Raw genomic sequence first — 14,145 nt, 5'->3', positions numbered from 1 at the left:
CAAAGGTAGGCTTCTATAGCAAGGCATGGCAGCAAATGATCCATCACTCTATGACCTAAACAAATCCTTACAGATTCCTAGTACAAACTACTCAACTTTACCACTGAAAAAGCAGTAACGGCAACAATAAATACTATCGACAGCGACGAATTTGGGATGCTCCACAATTCTGTTGCTGCATGTGCTGCTTTTTCTGAGTCTATTGGACAAAAACTACATTCATGCCACATGGCGATGCACAACCCATTCTTCAATGAGCTGCTAAACTTAACAACGGCATTTATTTTAGGTGAAATTAAAAGTGATAAAAGATCCAAACTCATGAACTAAATTGTACACCATGGATTCCTATATTATGACTTAACTGAACACAACACTTATTTATTTTTATTTTATAGTTACTATTTTTCATCTCAAGTAACCTCTTTGTGAAACACTAGCTACCATGTTACAACACTTGTTTCGTCGATACCTACCCCATTTCATTTCTATAATCATTAGCACAAATAATTGGCATCATTTTTATTATTTTGCATGATTATTCAAAAGCTATTCTAATGGATTTAAATGTATGCTTATTTTTGAGCAGCCATTTATGTATTTATTTGTTTGTATACGTGACTCAATGAAAACATACAGCCCCAAATGATTCTCCCGCCTGTTTTGCTGGGCAGGCAGATTAAAGGATTCACAGTTAGCAACAGCTTCATGATCACCATGAGACATGAATGCAGCTCTGAAATGAGGAGAGGGAAGGACAGGATGATCTTTTGATCTTGCCCTTTCACCCCTGACCCCTGACTGGACAGTGCTGACCCGGATTCTCACTAGGCCCTCTTCAGATCCGCTGGGGCCCAGAGGTGGTGGAGAGCGCCGTGCACCAGTCCAGCACATGGACAGAACCCGCCAGCACACATGACTCCTGGACACCCGGCGCAGCGCCCTCTCCTGCCAGCGGGACAGAGCGCTGCCCGTCTGGTACATGTGAACACGCGAACATGTGATCCAGACCAGGGAGGTTAGCGGCAAGAAGATGTCAAAGTCATCAGCATCATCATTGTTCCTATGTTTCTACATAGAATTTTTCACAAAATATGAAACTACATCATCACAGATCGATGAAAACCCAGTATCCACCTGTACCTCTTCAGCTAACATAATACGTTACTTTAACAGGAGAGGAAATCAAGAGAATCAGTTGTCTGATTCATTTATTGTTAATCATTGACCTTCATAAAATCAAGTTCTGATAGTGATTTTAAAAGTTAATTTTTGAGAAAATCACCCCTTACCTTTGCGTCTTTGGCATAGTAGAGGGTCCGCCCTCGCAACTTGAAGTAACGCTTCTTCCACCTCTGGAAGGAGCTGGTCTGCTTCAACAGCAATCCCTCCTTAATACTGGTCTGAAAAACACAAGGACAAACTCTAGTCGATGGCTTTCCTGTGTCACTGAAGCGTCTTTAATATCAGCACCTCACACACTCTGGTGTTGATGTGGAGTTGTTTGCTGCACTGGTTTCTCCAAACAGTTTGTATCATATTCATACAGAGCTTTTCATTAAACCCTAGATTTTGTGTGCCTCACACTCAGTGACCGCTATGTTCCATCACAACCCCGATGTATTGGGAAGCAGAAAACAATGTCTATATGCATCTCTATATGGAAAATGTAGAGTAAAATAAGGAGCATTTAAATAGCTACACCAGACATTACATTGCACAGATATAAGGAAAAAGAATGCAAGTCAAGCTGAAGAACACACAATGGAAAGATGGAACAACTTGAGGTCTTTGTGTCTGTTTAAGAGCTTATGTGTGCAAAGTCTAATCTCACCGCATCATTATGGCCATTATAATTGCACACAGACGCACACACGCACACACACACGCGCACACACACACACACAGAGAACTAAGCAAACGTCGCAAATGCCTACATGGAAAAGCTAAAACACACAAATTTACTGTGAGGGAAGTAAGATATAGCCGGCACAAACACATGCACACACACACACACACACACACACATAAGCTATTTATAGCAAAGGAAGGCTTTTCTTTATGAGGAGGATTACAAACGCCTGCCCACCAGCTGTGTCAACTTAAACATAGCTAGCAGATCCACGCTTTTCCGTCGATACACAACATGCACACATGCAAAGGCATGTCACACCGGAGGAAGAGAAGAGTATACAAAACCATAATGGGACATGAACCCCCGCATTGGGAACATGGCTTTGATATTTACCAGGACAACAAAAACATATACACGACTGACACAGAAGACTTATATATATATATATATATATATATATATATAAATTGGTCAGATATTACATAAATGCGAGCCTATAGAAACAAGTTTTATATATATATATATATGCACAAAAAAAAAGATATATATATATTTTTTTTTTTAAGTAAATAAACCACTTTTATTATACTGAAACTTTTCCCCCAGTGTTTTTAAAACATGATTTCAATGTCTTACAATTTTCAAGATGGGTGATATTCATGCATCACTTCATGAAAGATGTATGTAGTGAATTTCTGCTGCCGTCAGTCATCACTGTTCTAACACCCACAGGGCAAAAACCACAATTCCAAAACGTTTGAACATGTAATATTTTGGTAGCGTTTTGAGCTAAGGCCGAAAAATGTAGGGGAAGCCAGCGGAAACAGCTGTCCGCATATGTAACAGTGATCTGAGCGTTCCATAAGTACCGCTGAAGAGCACATTCCTGGGACGGATTAAGGTGGAATACCTCAGTACTAACAACCGTATAAGGTCTTCTGGTTTCCCACATGACTGCAATCACAGTGGGGCTGGATCATGGATTCCATATAAGGTTTCTCTCCTTATTTGGCACTAGCACTTTATTAACATTAATAGCTTTTGATAAAAAGGTACAGGTAGAAGGGCCGTGGGTTAATTTGGAGGTATGTATGGGCCACATCGAAGCAGATGGTTATTAAGCCTAGGTCAATGCTGTCGTGTTGAGTTACACAGAACGCTACAGCAGCACTAGAAGGACCTAAGGGGCAACACATTCTCACTCTCAAGGCTTCAAATAGTAAGTTCTTTCAAGCGGATTTTTGTGCTCTATGTTGATGCCGAAGTCAGCCTTCCATGTTGCGAGGTTCTGTATTGGTGTTTCTATGAGGTACAATGTTTCGTGTGGTTTGCGTGTGGTTCAAAAGGGATTAGACCTTGGACAGGTGCGCAGAGTGGTTGACCCAGCACACAACACTACTACGAGTTAAATGTCTCAACTGACTCGATGCCAAGTGACACAATTGTTTAGACTGTGTGGAAGCAGCTTGGATTATCCCAACCTCCAACCACCATCTTTCTTTCAGGCGTCAGAATATACTGCATAAGGTGAAAGGGGCTTCAGGTGAAAGTATGCAACCAGGTAGGCTGACTACCGTGTCATTCCGGGACGCAAAAACCCACTTGCAACTAGTCACTATTGAACGTCCTAGGAGTGAGATGTGAGATGGGTCGGTTGGAGTTGTGGAGGATGTGTGGCATCAGGTAAAGTTATGAAAAACACGCAAGCATTTCAAAGATATCATGTTGAAGAATAGGATGAACAAAAAGGGAAACATTGTTTTTCACTGGTCCGGGCGTTTTCCCTCAAGGCATCACGCAAGGAGCCTGCCTCTCCTTTGTAATACCATTTTGAAAAAATATTGATATAATTAGCAGTTGGAGTGCGACTGTGCTTTCCACCCACAGTTGCAGTGCAAAACAAGAAAAGCCTTTGACCTTAATTCTAGTGATTATGTCCACCTACAATCCCTCCGCCTTGTTTTGAAGCCCTTGGCACCTGACAACGTGAAACTTGCTCTTTCGACTCGGCAACGACTTTGCTCCAGTTGGAAGTTGTGTTTTGTTTTTAGTCCCTCCTTGGCCTCCATAGTTCCTTTCCTTGTCTTGGGCGCCTTCCTGTTGCCAAGTAGGCCAGAAGTGATCTATAAATAGTCTCCCGCCTCTTAGCTTTTTCTTCGGCTAAATGGTGTGACTAGCGTGTGTAGTGCGTCGGAGAACCATGAGTAACCCGAGCACCGGGCAGCTAACACCCCCCTGACATGAACACACACACACACACAGACACACACTGAGCAGTTCATACAATAGACAAAGGCAAATGAATCCAGCAGCTGTGGTGGATAAGAGTGGGGCAAGACTTCCCTGAAGCTGAGCAGGCATCCTGCCTCTGACGCCCCCCTAGACTCTAAGTCAAACATATTACTCACACACCAGGACTTGACCATCCATGACCCAATGCTCCACACCTTTTATTCACGCTTCTCCCCTCTTTCTCGCTCGCCTTCAAGCGCCCAGAGAGTCCTAAACCAATTAGAAGTCCCTTTGAGGCCTGGCGCAGTTAATTAATCTGATTAAAAAAGCTTGACTTTCCTTCTCCCGCTGCAATTAGGTTAATTGTTTCACGAGAGCATCAACGCAAAGAGCAGGGGACACGAGCTAAAAATAGCACGTCTTGTTTGCACCCACCGTGGCGATGGTGGGTCTTATAAATATAAGATCCTAATGTTGCTTTCTTGTAAATTCCATGTTTACAATTCTAGAATTAAAGGCCCCTTAAAGTTTCTTGCCAATGAGGCACTAAAATAATACTGCAAAACACTACTAATACACAGCCTATCCTGTTGGAGTTTGGCTGGTTTATTGGGAGCGTGTGGAAGGCATCGAAGTAGAAAAACATGATCAGATCAGCTTTACAACTGCTCTACAACGTGAGGCATTGGTTCATGAATTCATTATTTCTGTCAGGGCTCCTCTGGAACAGTTTACCGGAGGAGGGCAGAAACACAACACTGCTAAATATAAATAGACCTTTATTATTATTATTGTTGTTGTTGTTGTTGTTGTTGTTGTTGTAATTATTATTGTTTTTATCAATGATAATAATACAAATAAAAAACATTTACATTTATCATGATAAATGTAGTATAGTAAATGTTCATGTAGTTATTTTTTATAACATCTCTATTTTATTTTCAATATTAAGATAAAAAAATAATAATGATAAAATAAAAAAAGCATGTATAGTTTCCCTAAAATTATTCATTTTTTCGCCCAAACATCCATAACATCTCTTTCACATTACAGACCAGTGTTCATCAGTTCATTCTCCCACTTTAACAACAAAGTTAGGCAAAGAGTTAAATTCTGTTCTCCTGTGGATTGTAGTCTGAAACTGCTGTTCTAAAAGACAGGAGTCCTTATGATGCAAATGTTGTCACTTCAAACAGGCTTTTGCAGAAGCAACAGTGATGAAATTTGGTGTTAAACAACTTCACCTTTTTTTCTACACTCCGCTGCATCACACTTTAATTTCTTAACTTTTATGCAAGGTCATGTTGCACAAGGTAACTACAAATGATGAAACACGAAGGGCAATACAAGTTTATATGTGGAGACACGACTGCACATTAGGAATGAAACAAGTCAGAGCTTGGATCATCAATACTTTGCCACGAGAAATAAGAAAGTGGTACAGAGCACATGCATCTGTCTGTGGCTTGTGGACAGTCTGGTTTATCTGCTGCACATAGCACTTTATTAACATTAATAGCTGCACACACATAACACAGCCATTAGCCTGATGGTATCTGAGTGCTGATAGAAACAAACACCGACAAGTAATTTTCTTGGATTAAGTGAACAAAATGAAAAACCTCAAAAATGAGAAGAAAAAAGTTCAACACAGACTGCAGTCTGACTTCGTGTCAGAAACCTTCCTTTGCCATGTCACAAAGTTTCACCGTCTCTCCAATGGCATGCATAAGCATCATCTTATGGTGCCTGAATTCAGTGCCAGAAACACCGAAGAAGTCGATCGTTCGCCTGTTGTGTGGCTTGAAACTAATTCAGAATATCACACTTAGAAACCACACACGGATGAACATAGCAGGATGGATGCTGAGAACGGCAGCAACAGCCTCTCAAGAAAAATCTACAATCTATTGTCACTAGTATCCGAGAGAAATACTCTGTGAACGGTGAACAGCGTGTAGTGAAGGGTTCCTGGACATCCTTTCTAGCAGTTTTTAAGCAGTTAGTTTGTGCTGCTTCTTCAAACTCAGGTCCTTACTGATCAAATCTGTTGTTTAGGTGAGTACTAAAACCTTGCCATCACTGTGCTGCCTGTCCTTATGTCATTGAGGCAACCACACACTGAGATTTCACCATGGTGATGAGAAAATTGCAACACAACAATAAGGAAGGGGTAATTCATCTGTCTCTGATCTCTTTGTGCAACCTACAAGGCTAATTATACGGTGTCAAGATGCTGGTGGGGAAGTCGAGTGGCGGAGCTGAGGCCAGCAATTAGAACGCAGCCATCTCAAACGGATTCGGAGATGGCGTTGGACAGAGGCCTTTCTATGCTGATGCGCGTGTCTGTGATGGAGTGTGTTGTCTCGGAGGCCGGGTTTCATGATGCTCAGCAGATCAGTGGAACATGGGAAAACTGTAAATGTTTATGCTTACAGTTTTATGATCACTGCGCTGGACTGACAGTGAAACACCGAGGCAGGGAACACGAAACCTGAGGGAAGTTACTCAGCATTCGTCACACACCTGGACAGCATTATTTACAGAGAAATAAAGATAGTTTATATATGAAAATATATATATAAAAAGAGATTTTTTAAAAAATCTATAAAATCCAAAAATACTACAATTGATGAACATTTGATATAAGAAAAAAAATAAAAATTATTTGTTACATGTTAGCAGTAAACTGAGGTGTATAATATACAACTATCTATTTTACACAATCAGCAATTCAAATTTGTGGTGCCAAAATCATGGGATATTGATGCCATGAAACTTTCAGCTGTTAATTCTGACGCTAAGAAGAATGTGAATTGCAATGTCTAGAAATATAAGAAAAAAAAGGACCGACTAAACATTTTCACATGAGATTGAAAAATAGCAACAATTCAAAAATAGCACGTTATATGTTGATATAAATGTAAACGCTGAGGCACATTTCTCCCTTCATCCCAGTGCTTCGTCTTGCAGGCAACAGTGCCCTTCAGTCAGCCGAAAAGGCAGTAAAGACGTGGTTGTCTGTGGCAACCACACGAGAGGCGAGATACTGGAGGGAACCACTTTGATGAGCAAGTGTACGCATGCATGTTCATCAACACACATGCACACATCGTCCGGGGCAAAGCAAACAAACTGGTGGAACAACACTCAGTGACTGCGGGCCTGCATGATCCATTAGCAGCTGACAGCACACACACACCAACGCAGGAAGAACCCACTGAACCACACGACGGCAACGTTAAGACCTTCGTCGGTGCAATGTCAACATTCTAAGCGAATCGATACAATTATGGGACAAGTGCTTAATGCCATTGTGACGGCAATGAGAGACAAGTGTATGAAAAAGATTTATTATGGTTTAGTACTCAGATATAAGACTTTTTTAGTGATTTGCCTATGGACTCTTGTCTACTTAGTTTCGTAGTTCTCCTTATTATACATTAATTTAGTAATAAAATACAGTAAAGTGGTTTCCTTTTTATTATTTTTTAGTCACGCAGTGAGTCTTGGGTGTTTGCTCATGTAAATTTGTTTTCTTAACATCTTCATCTGTCATAATGTCAACATATCAATCAGTGCCCTGAAGCCCGCCTCACACACTCGACTAGGGACTTGTGTGCTGCCAAGACCTGGTGTGTCCTCCAACACTGAATAATGTAAGAGAGGTGGAGAGGGGCAGTCAATAATTAAGTGGATGCATTAGTGTGGGAGGACGTATTTAAAGCCAAAAAGATAAGGTGGCCAAGAGAGCTTTGGTGTCGAAGGAAAAAGTCAGCAAAGCATCTGCTTACTTACCTCTGAGCCTCACACAGAGAGAGGTGGCAAATCAACAATGTGAAACGTGAAGACTTAAAATGGGCTCTTTGCAATGTCAAAAGATTTGCTCCGAAAAAGGACCAACATTTCAAATGCTGAAGTTCAGGACCAAATGCCTGTCTGTCACAGGCTTCCTTTGTTTAAACATGTCCATTTTAATTCAAAACACATGAATTGTCTACTGAATACACATCAACAGCACTTGGGTTTTCTCCCTGAACCAGAAACATTCATTTTGGTTTTCTATCTTTCATTTATATTCTCTTTTACCAGCATTAATTTTTAGGGAATTTTCAGGGTTCATTCTTGACATTTAGAATCTCTGCTTGCTAGCCTGTCTATACTTAAACTTTTTTTATTTGATTTTCATGAAGCTCTGGAATTACAGTCTCAGCCACCCCATTGACACGTGCAGTACAGACGGGGTAAGGTAAGATGGTGACTTTATTTCCTCCAGTTTCCTTGTTACATGTTAACGTTTTGGCTGCTGAAATAAGTACATACATATAGACATACATATTATATTCTGCTTATTCCTCCAGGTGAGGGTCGTGGGTGATGAATAAAGTACAACTGAAGCCAGAAGCCACCATTATCCTTATTTTGTAACAAACAATAGACTCCAGAAAGGAGTAAAGTCTGTGATGATGAGAAGGGAAAATAGTCCGCTGTGGCAGTGAGAGTATGCAGCAAAGAAATCATGTGAAGGCAGGGGACAAGATAGACCATTAAGGTTCAAGGTGGAGGAGGTTCTATGGTATCAAACAAATCTGGCTTCAAACCAATATTATGAGGTGTAAGATCTTATAAAGAACATGAACAATTTGGCTTAAAAGACCACAGCTAAAAGCCCATCCAAAGCATATTGAATTACCTATGTATATTACACAATCACAGTAATCTTGAGCCAGGTGGGGCAAGCAAGAGTCCAATAAATATGTTCTGAATAATATATAGCAATGGCAGAATTTCAGCAACTGGAAGGAAACGAAACATCCAAATGAATTGAGTCGAACCTCAGATTCCACATAATTGAACTTGTTTTCACTGCTTCAACTCCCTCTTCTTCACCGGTCCTCCAGCCTCTCATGCAACTCATCCTTACCCTCACAACAGATCACTATCATGTCAGCAAACACCATCTCCATGGAGACTCCAGTGAAACCTTTCTGTCTGTCCGTACGTCTGTCCATAACAATGGTAAACAGGAAGGGTCTGAGAGCTGATCCCTGATGTAATCCTACTCTCACCTTAAATCCCTGTCACGCCTCATCACTGTCTCACTGACCTCATGTAAAAGCCTTGCTAGGAGTCTGCTAGAGAAGACAAGAGGCTGGACGAGTGAGCATTCAAAAAACAGTCATAAAGATGTCTTTCATTTTTCACTCCAAGGGTGAGCATCAGCCAGGCGGTCAGCTCAAAACAATCCTACTTCTGTCAAACAAACAAGCAAATTATCTATAAAAAATATCCAATATATGTATTTTTTATTGATAATTTGTGTATTTTGTATTTTTTTCTGTTTTGAAAGTGTTAGTGCTGATAGAGCATTTCGGTTTGCGCTTGAATAAAACTGCATCTAAAAGTTATTTTTAACTTCCTGCAAAGGGAAAAAAAAACTCGCACCTTCGGGGCAACAAACTCATCTTTGTCCGAGAATCTACACGCATCCATGCAAGAGTGCAAACATTTTCCTCTTACCTTCGTCCTGATCTGTCCTGATGTGGACACTTTCCGGATCAGTTTTTGGGGACCTTCCTGCTCAGCCTCGCTGTCAGAAGACTCGTCCGCAGGCGCAGCCACCGATCCGGAAACAGTCCCGACCACATGGATCCTCGCCGAGGACACCAGTCCCTTATCCGGCTCCTGTCGCGGGGGAGAAGGCAAGCGGTCAGTGGTAGTAGTCGCTCCCTTCCTCTCCCGCAGGCGAGAGTAGCTGAGCGGCTCAGAACACGCGTCTCCTCTCGCTGTCATCTCCGGCTCCCTGAGTGTGTGTTTGGACGCAAAGGCTGGTAGACACATGGGCGTGTGGCATGTCGTGGACCTCGGAGAGGGAGTCCTCGCCTCATGGAAAAACACCCTCTAGTCCCTAAATGGCAGATGGGTGAACCGAAGAGAGACCGCCTCATCCAAGCCGCCTGCCGGGAGACATGACCGTAGCAGGGCAAACCCTAGCGGTGGCTCCACAGAGGTGAACCCCCAGCCGCTCTCCGGATCACCACGGAGTGATTTTTCTTCATAATTCCATGTGGTGTTTTCTGTGATCTATATATTGAGACCTTATTGCCACAACCAATAAGACTGAATGGCTATATTACTAATAGTAATTCAAATTAAATGAAAAAGAAAATGATGAAATGGTCGTTCAAGTTAATCCAAGTTATTGTTCCGGAGAGAAATTTGCCGAGACAAATAGTTTTTTTTTTTTTTGCTCCACAATTGTAATAATAGAGCACTGGAATGCTTTATTAAAGACAAAAAAGTGTTGTCGTGCACCAGGGACTCGGAGTAGAGCCTCGGCTTCATCGTAAAAACCGCTTTGTGAAAGTGGTCGCACATCTGTCTGCTTCTCGGTCGGAGGAAAAAGGTTTAGATACAGTACGTTACTTTGACAATATACCAAGCAAGAAAGATATGTTTTCAGGATCTCCACAGTGAACTTTTCCCCTGTTATTGAATAGAATATATCACTCACAATATGTGTTTGGATGGATTGATAGTGGCTTGAAGTGTTTAAAACAAGCACCACCAATAAAGTCGGTGCCTTGGATGTCAATAATGTAATTTTAAAGTCACAACTCACCAGTTCCTCCCAGGCAGGACTGCGGGTGTACGGGTAAACATCCTCCATAGTCCAGAGATCTCTGTCCAAGGGAAGAAAAGAGACGGATCACGGTAAGGTGGAGGAATTTTCGCCGCTCTTCCAGAAGCTCTTACGCGCATTTGAGCTGTTTTAATTCTCTGTCTCCTTCCTCCTCCACTCCTCCTCTCCCTCACCATCTACTCCTCCTCCTCGACTCGGCTTCGCCCGCCTTCTTTCCTTCTGTCACGTGACAACCCGCACGTGGTCCTGGCCATAACCTAAGTGACGTCATGGGTAAAGGTAAATAAAATAAGAAAAGACTGCTTTGTACCCGAAAACGATTTGATTTGTTGTGTTTTTGTTTTTTTTTTTTAACATTTTATTAGATATTTGACATTGAAGACTAGAGAGAGTTACTTGGACTTATATCTTATACCTTATACTTTGAAATGAGATTTTTTTTCACTTTACGCAATCGTGGCAAATTATTTATAAATTAATGTTCGACTTCCACGATTATGAACAATAATCACGGACACGTTTGTTTTGATGTAAAAATAAATAATAAATCTACTATATTTCACCTTTTTAGATAAAAAGGCCACCATGTTATTAAAATGAACTAGTGCGATAAAATGGAAATGTATTGATGACAAAAACGATTACATTACATAGTAATTAATACAATTTTAAATTGTGTTTTTAGATTTTTTTTTTTGCAACCAATTTGAGCAAAATTGGTTTCTCCAAAATTTGCCTTTATCGTTACGGTGCAACAGTAAAGTGGAACTATTCTCAACGAGGTTCATACACGGAAGACTTGAGTGGCGGACTCCGCCGCCCCTCACTTATTATCTTCCGGGCACTTACGTATAACATGTTACGGAATGGACTCTTAACAGCGCTTAGTCAAGTGTCCTTACTAGTAAATTAACTGCTTTTAATGCCTTATCTGAATGGCATAAGCTAAAGTATGCACTCACAGATATTATGTAGCGGCACGGCAGCGGCTGTCGCTGCCCGTAGAATGAGGAATATCCTCGGTTGTGTTCTGGGCAGAGACAGCTGGATGTGGAAGACACATGAGGTCAAACTTCTTAACACTTCTTCAGGTAAACTGAACACAATTGTCTCGCCGCGTGCTCCACCGACAGTTGCCCTGAATCATTTAGCAAATACAATATTATCATTTAGCGCGAATAGCGACCTCGGTTAATGATTCATTTGACGTATCAGTCATTAGACTTGAGAGAAGTTTCTCCTCCACTTTTGGTCTAAACGCAAAAAGTATTTTTTTAAATAGGTCCCATGCGTTAGATTTTGTTGGACTTACTCTTTTTTTAAATAGGAATTCAAGCTAAATTTGACTTTTTTTAATCTCAATTTGACAAGGACAATACTTAACACTGCGACTAAATGCATGAATAGAGTCATAATCCTGTGGCAGTCCACACACAACTGACACATGTATATGGTAGGTAAATGGAAGAGAAACAGGTTAAACTCTCCCACGATCAATAAGTATGTTTCACTTTCAAATGCAAATCTAGTTTCCCAACCTACTGAACCACATTTAAATACACCTATGTAAACGGAAATGTTTTATGGTCATCTTTGTATTCATATTGTTTTTCACCGAGACATTTTATTAATTTAATAATAATTTAGTGAATGCTCACTCTCAGTCTTATTGATGATGTAGATGATGATGATGAAGTCCATCAAATGTTTCATGAGTACCCCCCCATGATTTGTTTTCCCCCTCCTATGCTTAATTTTCTGCTATTGTGCGCTACACACTGTTCCTTGGTTCATCAGTTTTGCTCCTCCCACTGTCTACTTGTTGACACTGATCTTGATCTGACGTTGCAGGTGACACAGTGCAAATTGGAGACATTTCATACAAATTAAAAGCCCCACGGAATCCTGAACTAGTTCCAGTGAAGCACAGTAAGCCAATATTTTATTTTAGAATTAGAATTTTATTGTGATGCTCATGCTTTGTTATAAACCTTCTGTTGGGTTGCTATTAGTATTAAGATTTTAACTGAGTTTCTCTGGTTAGTTTCAGACTCTATACCTCAGACAGTGGCTCAACATCTACGATGGATCATGCAGAAAGACATTTTAGGACAGGACGTGTTTCTTATAGGCCCCCCTGGACCTCTGAGACGATCGATTGCTATGCGGTACCTTGTGAGTAAAAACATATACTTGCACAGTCTTTTCAGTCATTCAAGCAAACACATACACACATTCACAATGAAACGCAATCCTACATGGTCAAAAAAATAAAGGGACAAAATGAATTTGTGTTTCTAGTGAATTGTGTTCTAAAGAAAGGTGTGGTGCTTTTGTTTTGGTGATCAGGAGTTGACGAAGCGTGAAGTGGAGTATGTGGCTCTGTCCAGAGACACCACTGAGACTGACCTGAAGCAGAGGCGGGAGATCCGGTCAGGAACAGCCTTCTACATTGATCAGGTTAGTTGCAATGTTTAACTTAACTTAATATGATGCATGCTTTATCACATTTTTTTTTTATTATTGCGACAGTAAGCTGTGCAATGATTTTCTTAACATTTCAATACATGGTTAAACAATTGGAAGACACAAAATGTTAGTTGATCAGTAAATTAAAACATTTTTTTCTAAAATATATTTTGAGCAGAGATCTATTATACCTGGAATGCATTAACTAGCCTTCAAGCACAATTGTGTACTTAAGATGTTTGATGAATTCTCTTTTAATTGTTCATTGTCTTCCACTAGTGGTCTACTTTGTAATCCCTGTAACCATGGGGACGATCATCCGTGACAATCAAAGCTGCTTTATCTGTGCAGAACTTAGTGTTCTTTCTTCACCACCTCCCATTTCAAATCAATCCCACACAAATGATAAAACCCCTGTGAAATGTCAGCAATGTAAATAAGTCTTGCCATCTCCCGAATTCACACCAACATTGCTGGGCTATTTGTTGGCAGTGAAATGTACAATAGTTTTTCATTTACAAATGCAAGTTTGATGTCCTCCAGTGGTCAGAACGGCTTTAAAGGGCTTCTATTGTGTGTTTTGTTTCTTCAGTAGTCAAATCTCCCATAAAAGGTGTACTTTGTTCTGTCTTTTTAACATTTTAACAGGTCCAAATGTTGTGAGTTTTGTCACAAAGCGGAAATGTTATTGCACTTGCAAATGATGGATTGTTTGTATTTGTTAATTATTCAGTTAATATTTGATCAATTGCTGGGAAAATACCAAAGCAGTTTCCTAGTTGGAGGGGTCCTCACTGACATTGGCAATGAAGCTGATTCTGATTCTGATTCCGAAAAAGATGCCTCGGCTGTCCCGACATATATTTCCATGAGGGCCTCAGCCAGTGTCTGTGCTTGTCTACACCAAGTGAGGCAGGTGACTGCCGATCTTAGTTGCGAACTCACT

General features: G+C 40.7%; 2 protein-coding genes across 10 annotated transcripts in view; one reads left to right on the top strand and one right to left on the bottom strand.

Annotated features, from left to right (window-relative positions):
* Window positions 1–12,441, bottom strand: part of dgkh (diacylglycerol kinase, eta) — a 42,625-nt gene extending 30,184 nt beyond the window's left edge. For 2 of the 9 annotated variants that reach the window (XR_008415901.1, XM_053876347.1), the window contains exons 1-4: window positions 10,710–10,893; window positions 9,608–9,772; window positions 1,293–1,403; window positions 817–975 (exon numbers count right to left, since the gene is read on the bottom strand). Coding sequence is in view for 8 of the 9 variants with exons in the window: in XM_053876347.1 (XP_053732322.1) it covers window positions 817–975; window positions 1,293–1,403; window positions 9,608–9,772; window positions 10,710–10,757 (483 nt within the window). In the remaining variant the exon portion in view is untranslated. Of the gene's footprint in view, window positions 1–816; window positions 976–1,292; window positions 1,404–9,607; window positions 9,985–10,709; window positions 10,988–12,388 lie in introns of those variants that run through there. The other 7 variants (XM_053876349.1, XM_053876352.1, XM_053876351.1 and 4 more) reach the window with 5 other exon arrangements.
* The window catches only part of vwa8 (von Willebrand factor A domain containing 8), a 40,758-nt gene continuing 38,157 nt past the window's right edge, over window positions 11,545–14,145 (top strand). Inside the window, exons 1-4 of the mRNA XM_053876344.1 lie at window positions 11,545–11,821; window positions 12,582–12,659; window positions 12,775–12,905; window positions 13,080–13,190. Of these exons, the coding sequence (XP_053732319.1) occupies window positions 11,683–11,821; window positions 12,582–12,659; window positions 12,775–12,905; window positions 13,080–13,190 (459 nt within the window). The 5' untranslated portion in view covers window positions 11,545–11,682. The remainder of the gene's footprint in view (window positions 11,822–12,581; window positions 12,660–12,774; window positions 12,906–13,079; window positions 13,191–14,145) is intronic.

The sequence above is a fragment of the Synchiropus splendidus genome, chromosome 10 (assembly GCF_027744825.2).
Source record: "Synchiropus splendidus isolate RoL2022-P1 chromosome 10, RoL_Sspl_1.0, whole genome shotgun sequence".
NCBI classification, from domain to species: Eukaryota; Metazoa; Chordata; class Actinopteri; order Syngnathiformes; family Callionymidae; genus Synchiropus; species Synchiropus splendidus.
This window is presented reverse-complemented; position numbering and strand designations above follow the sequence as displayed.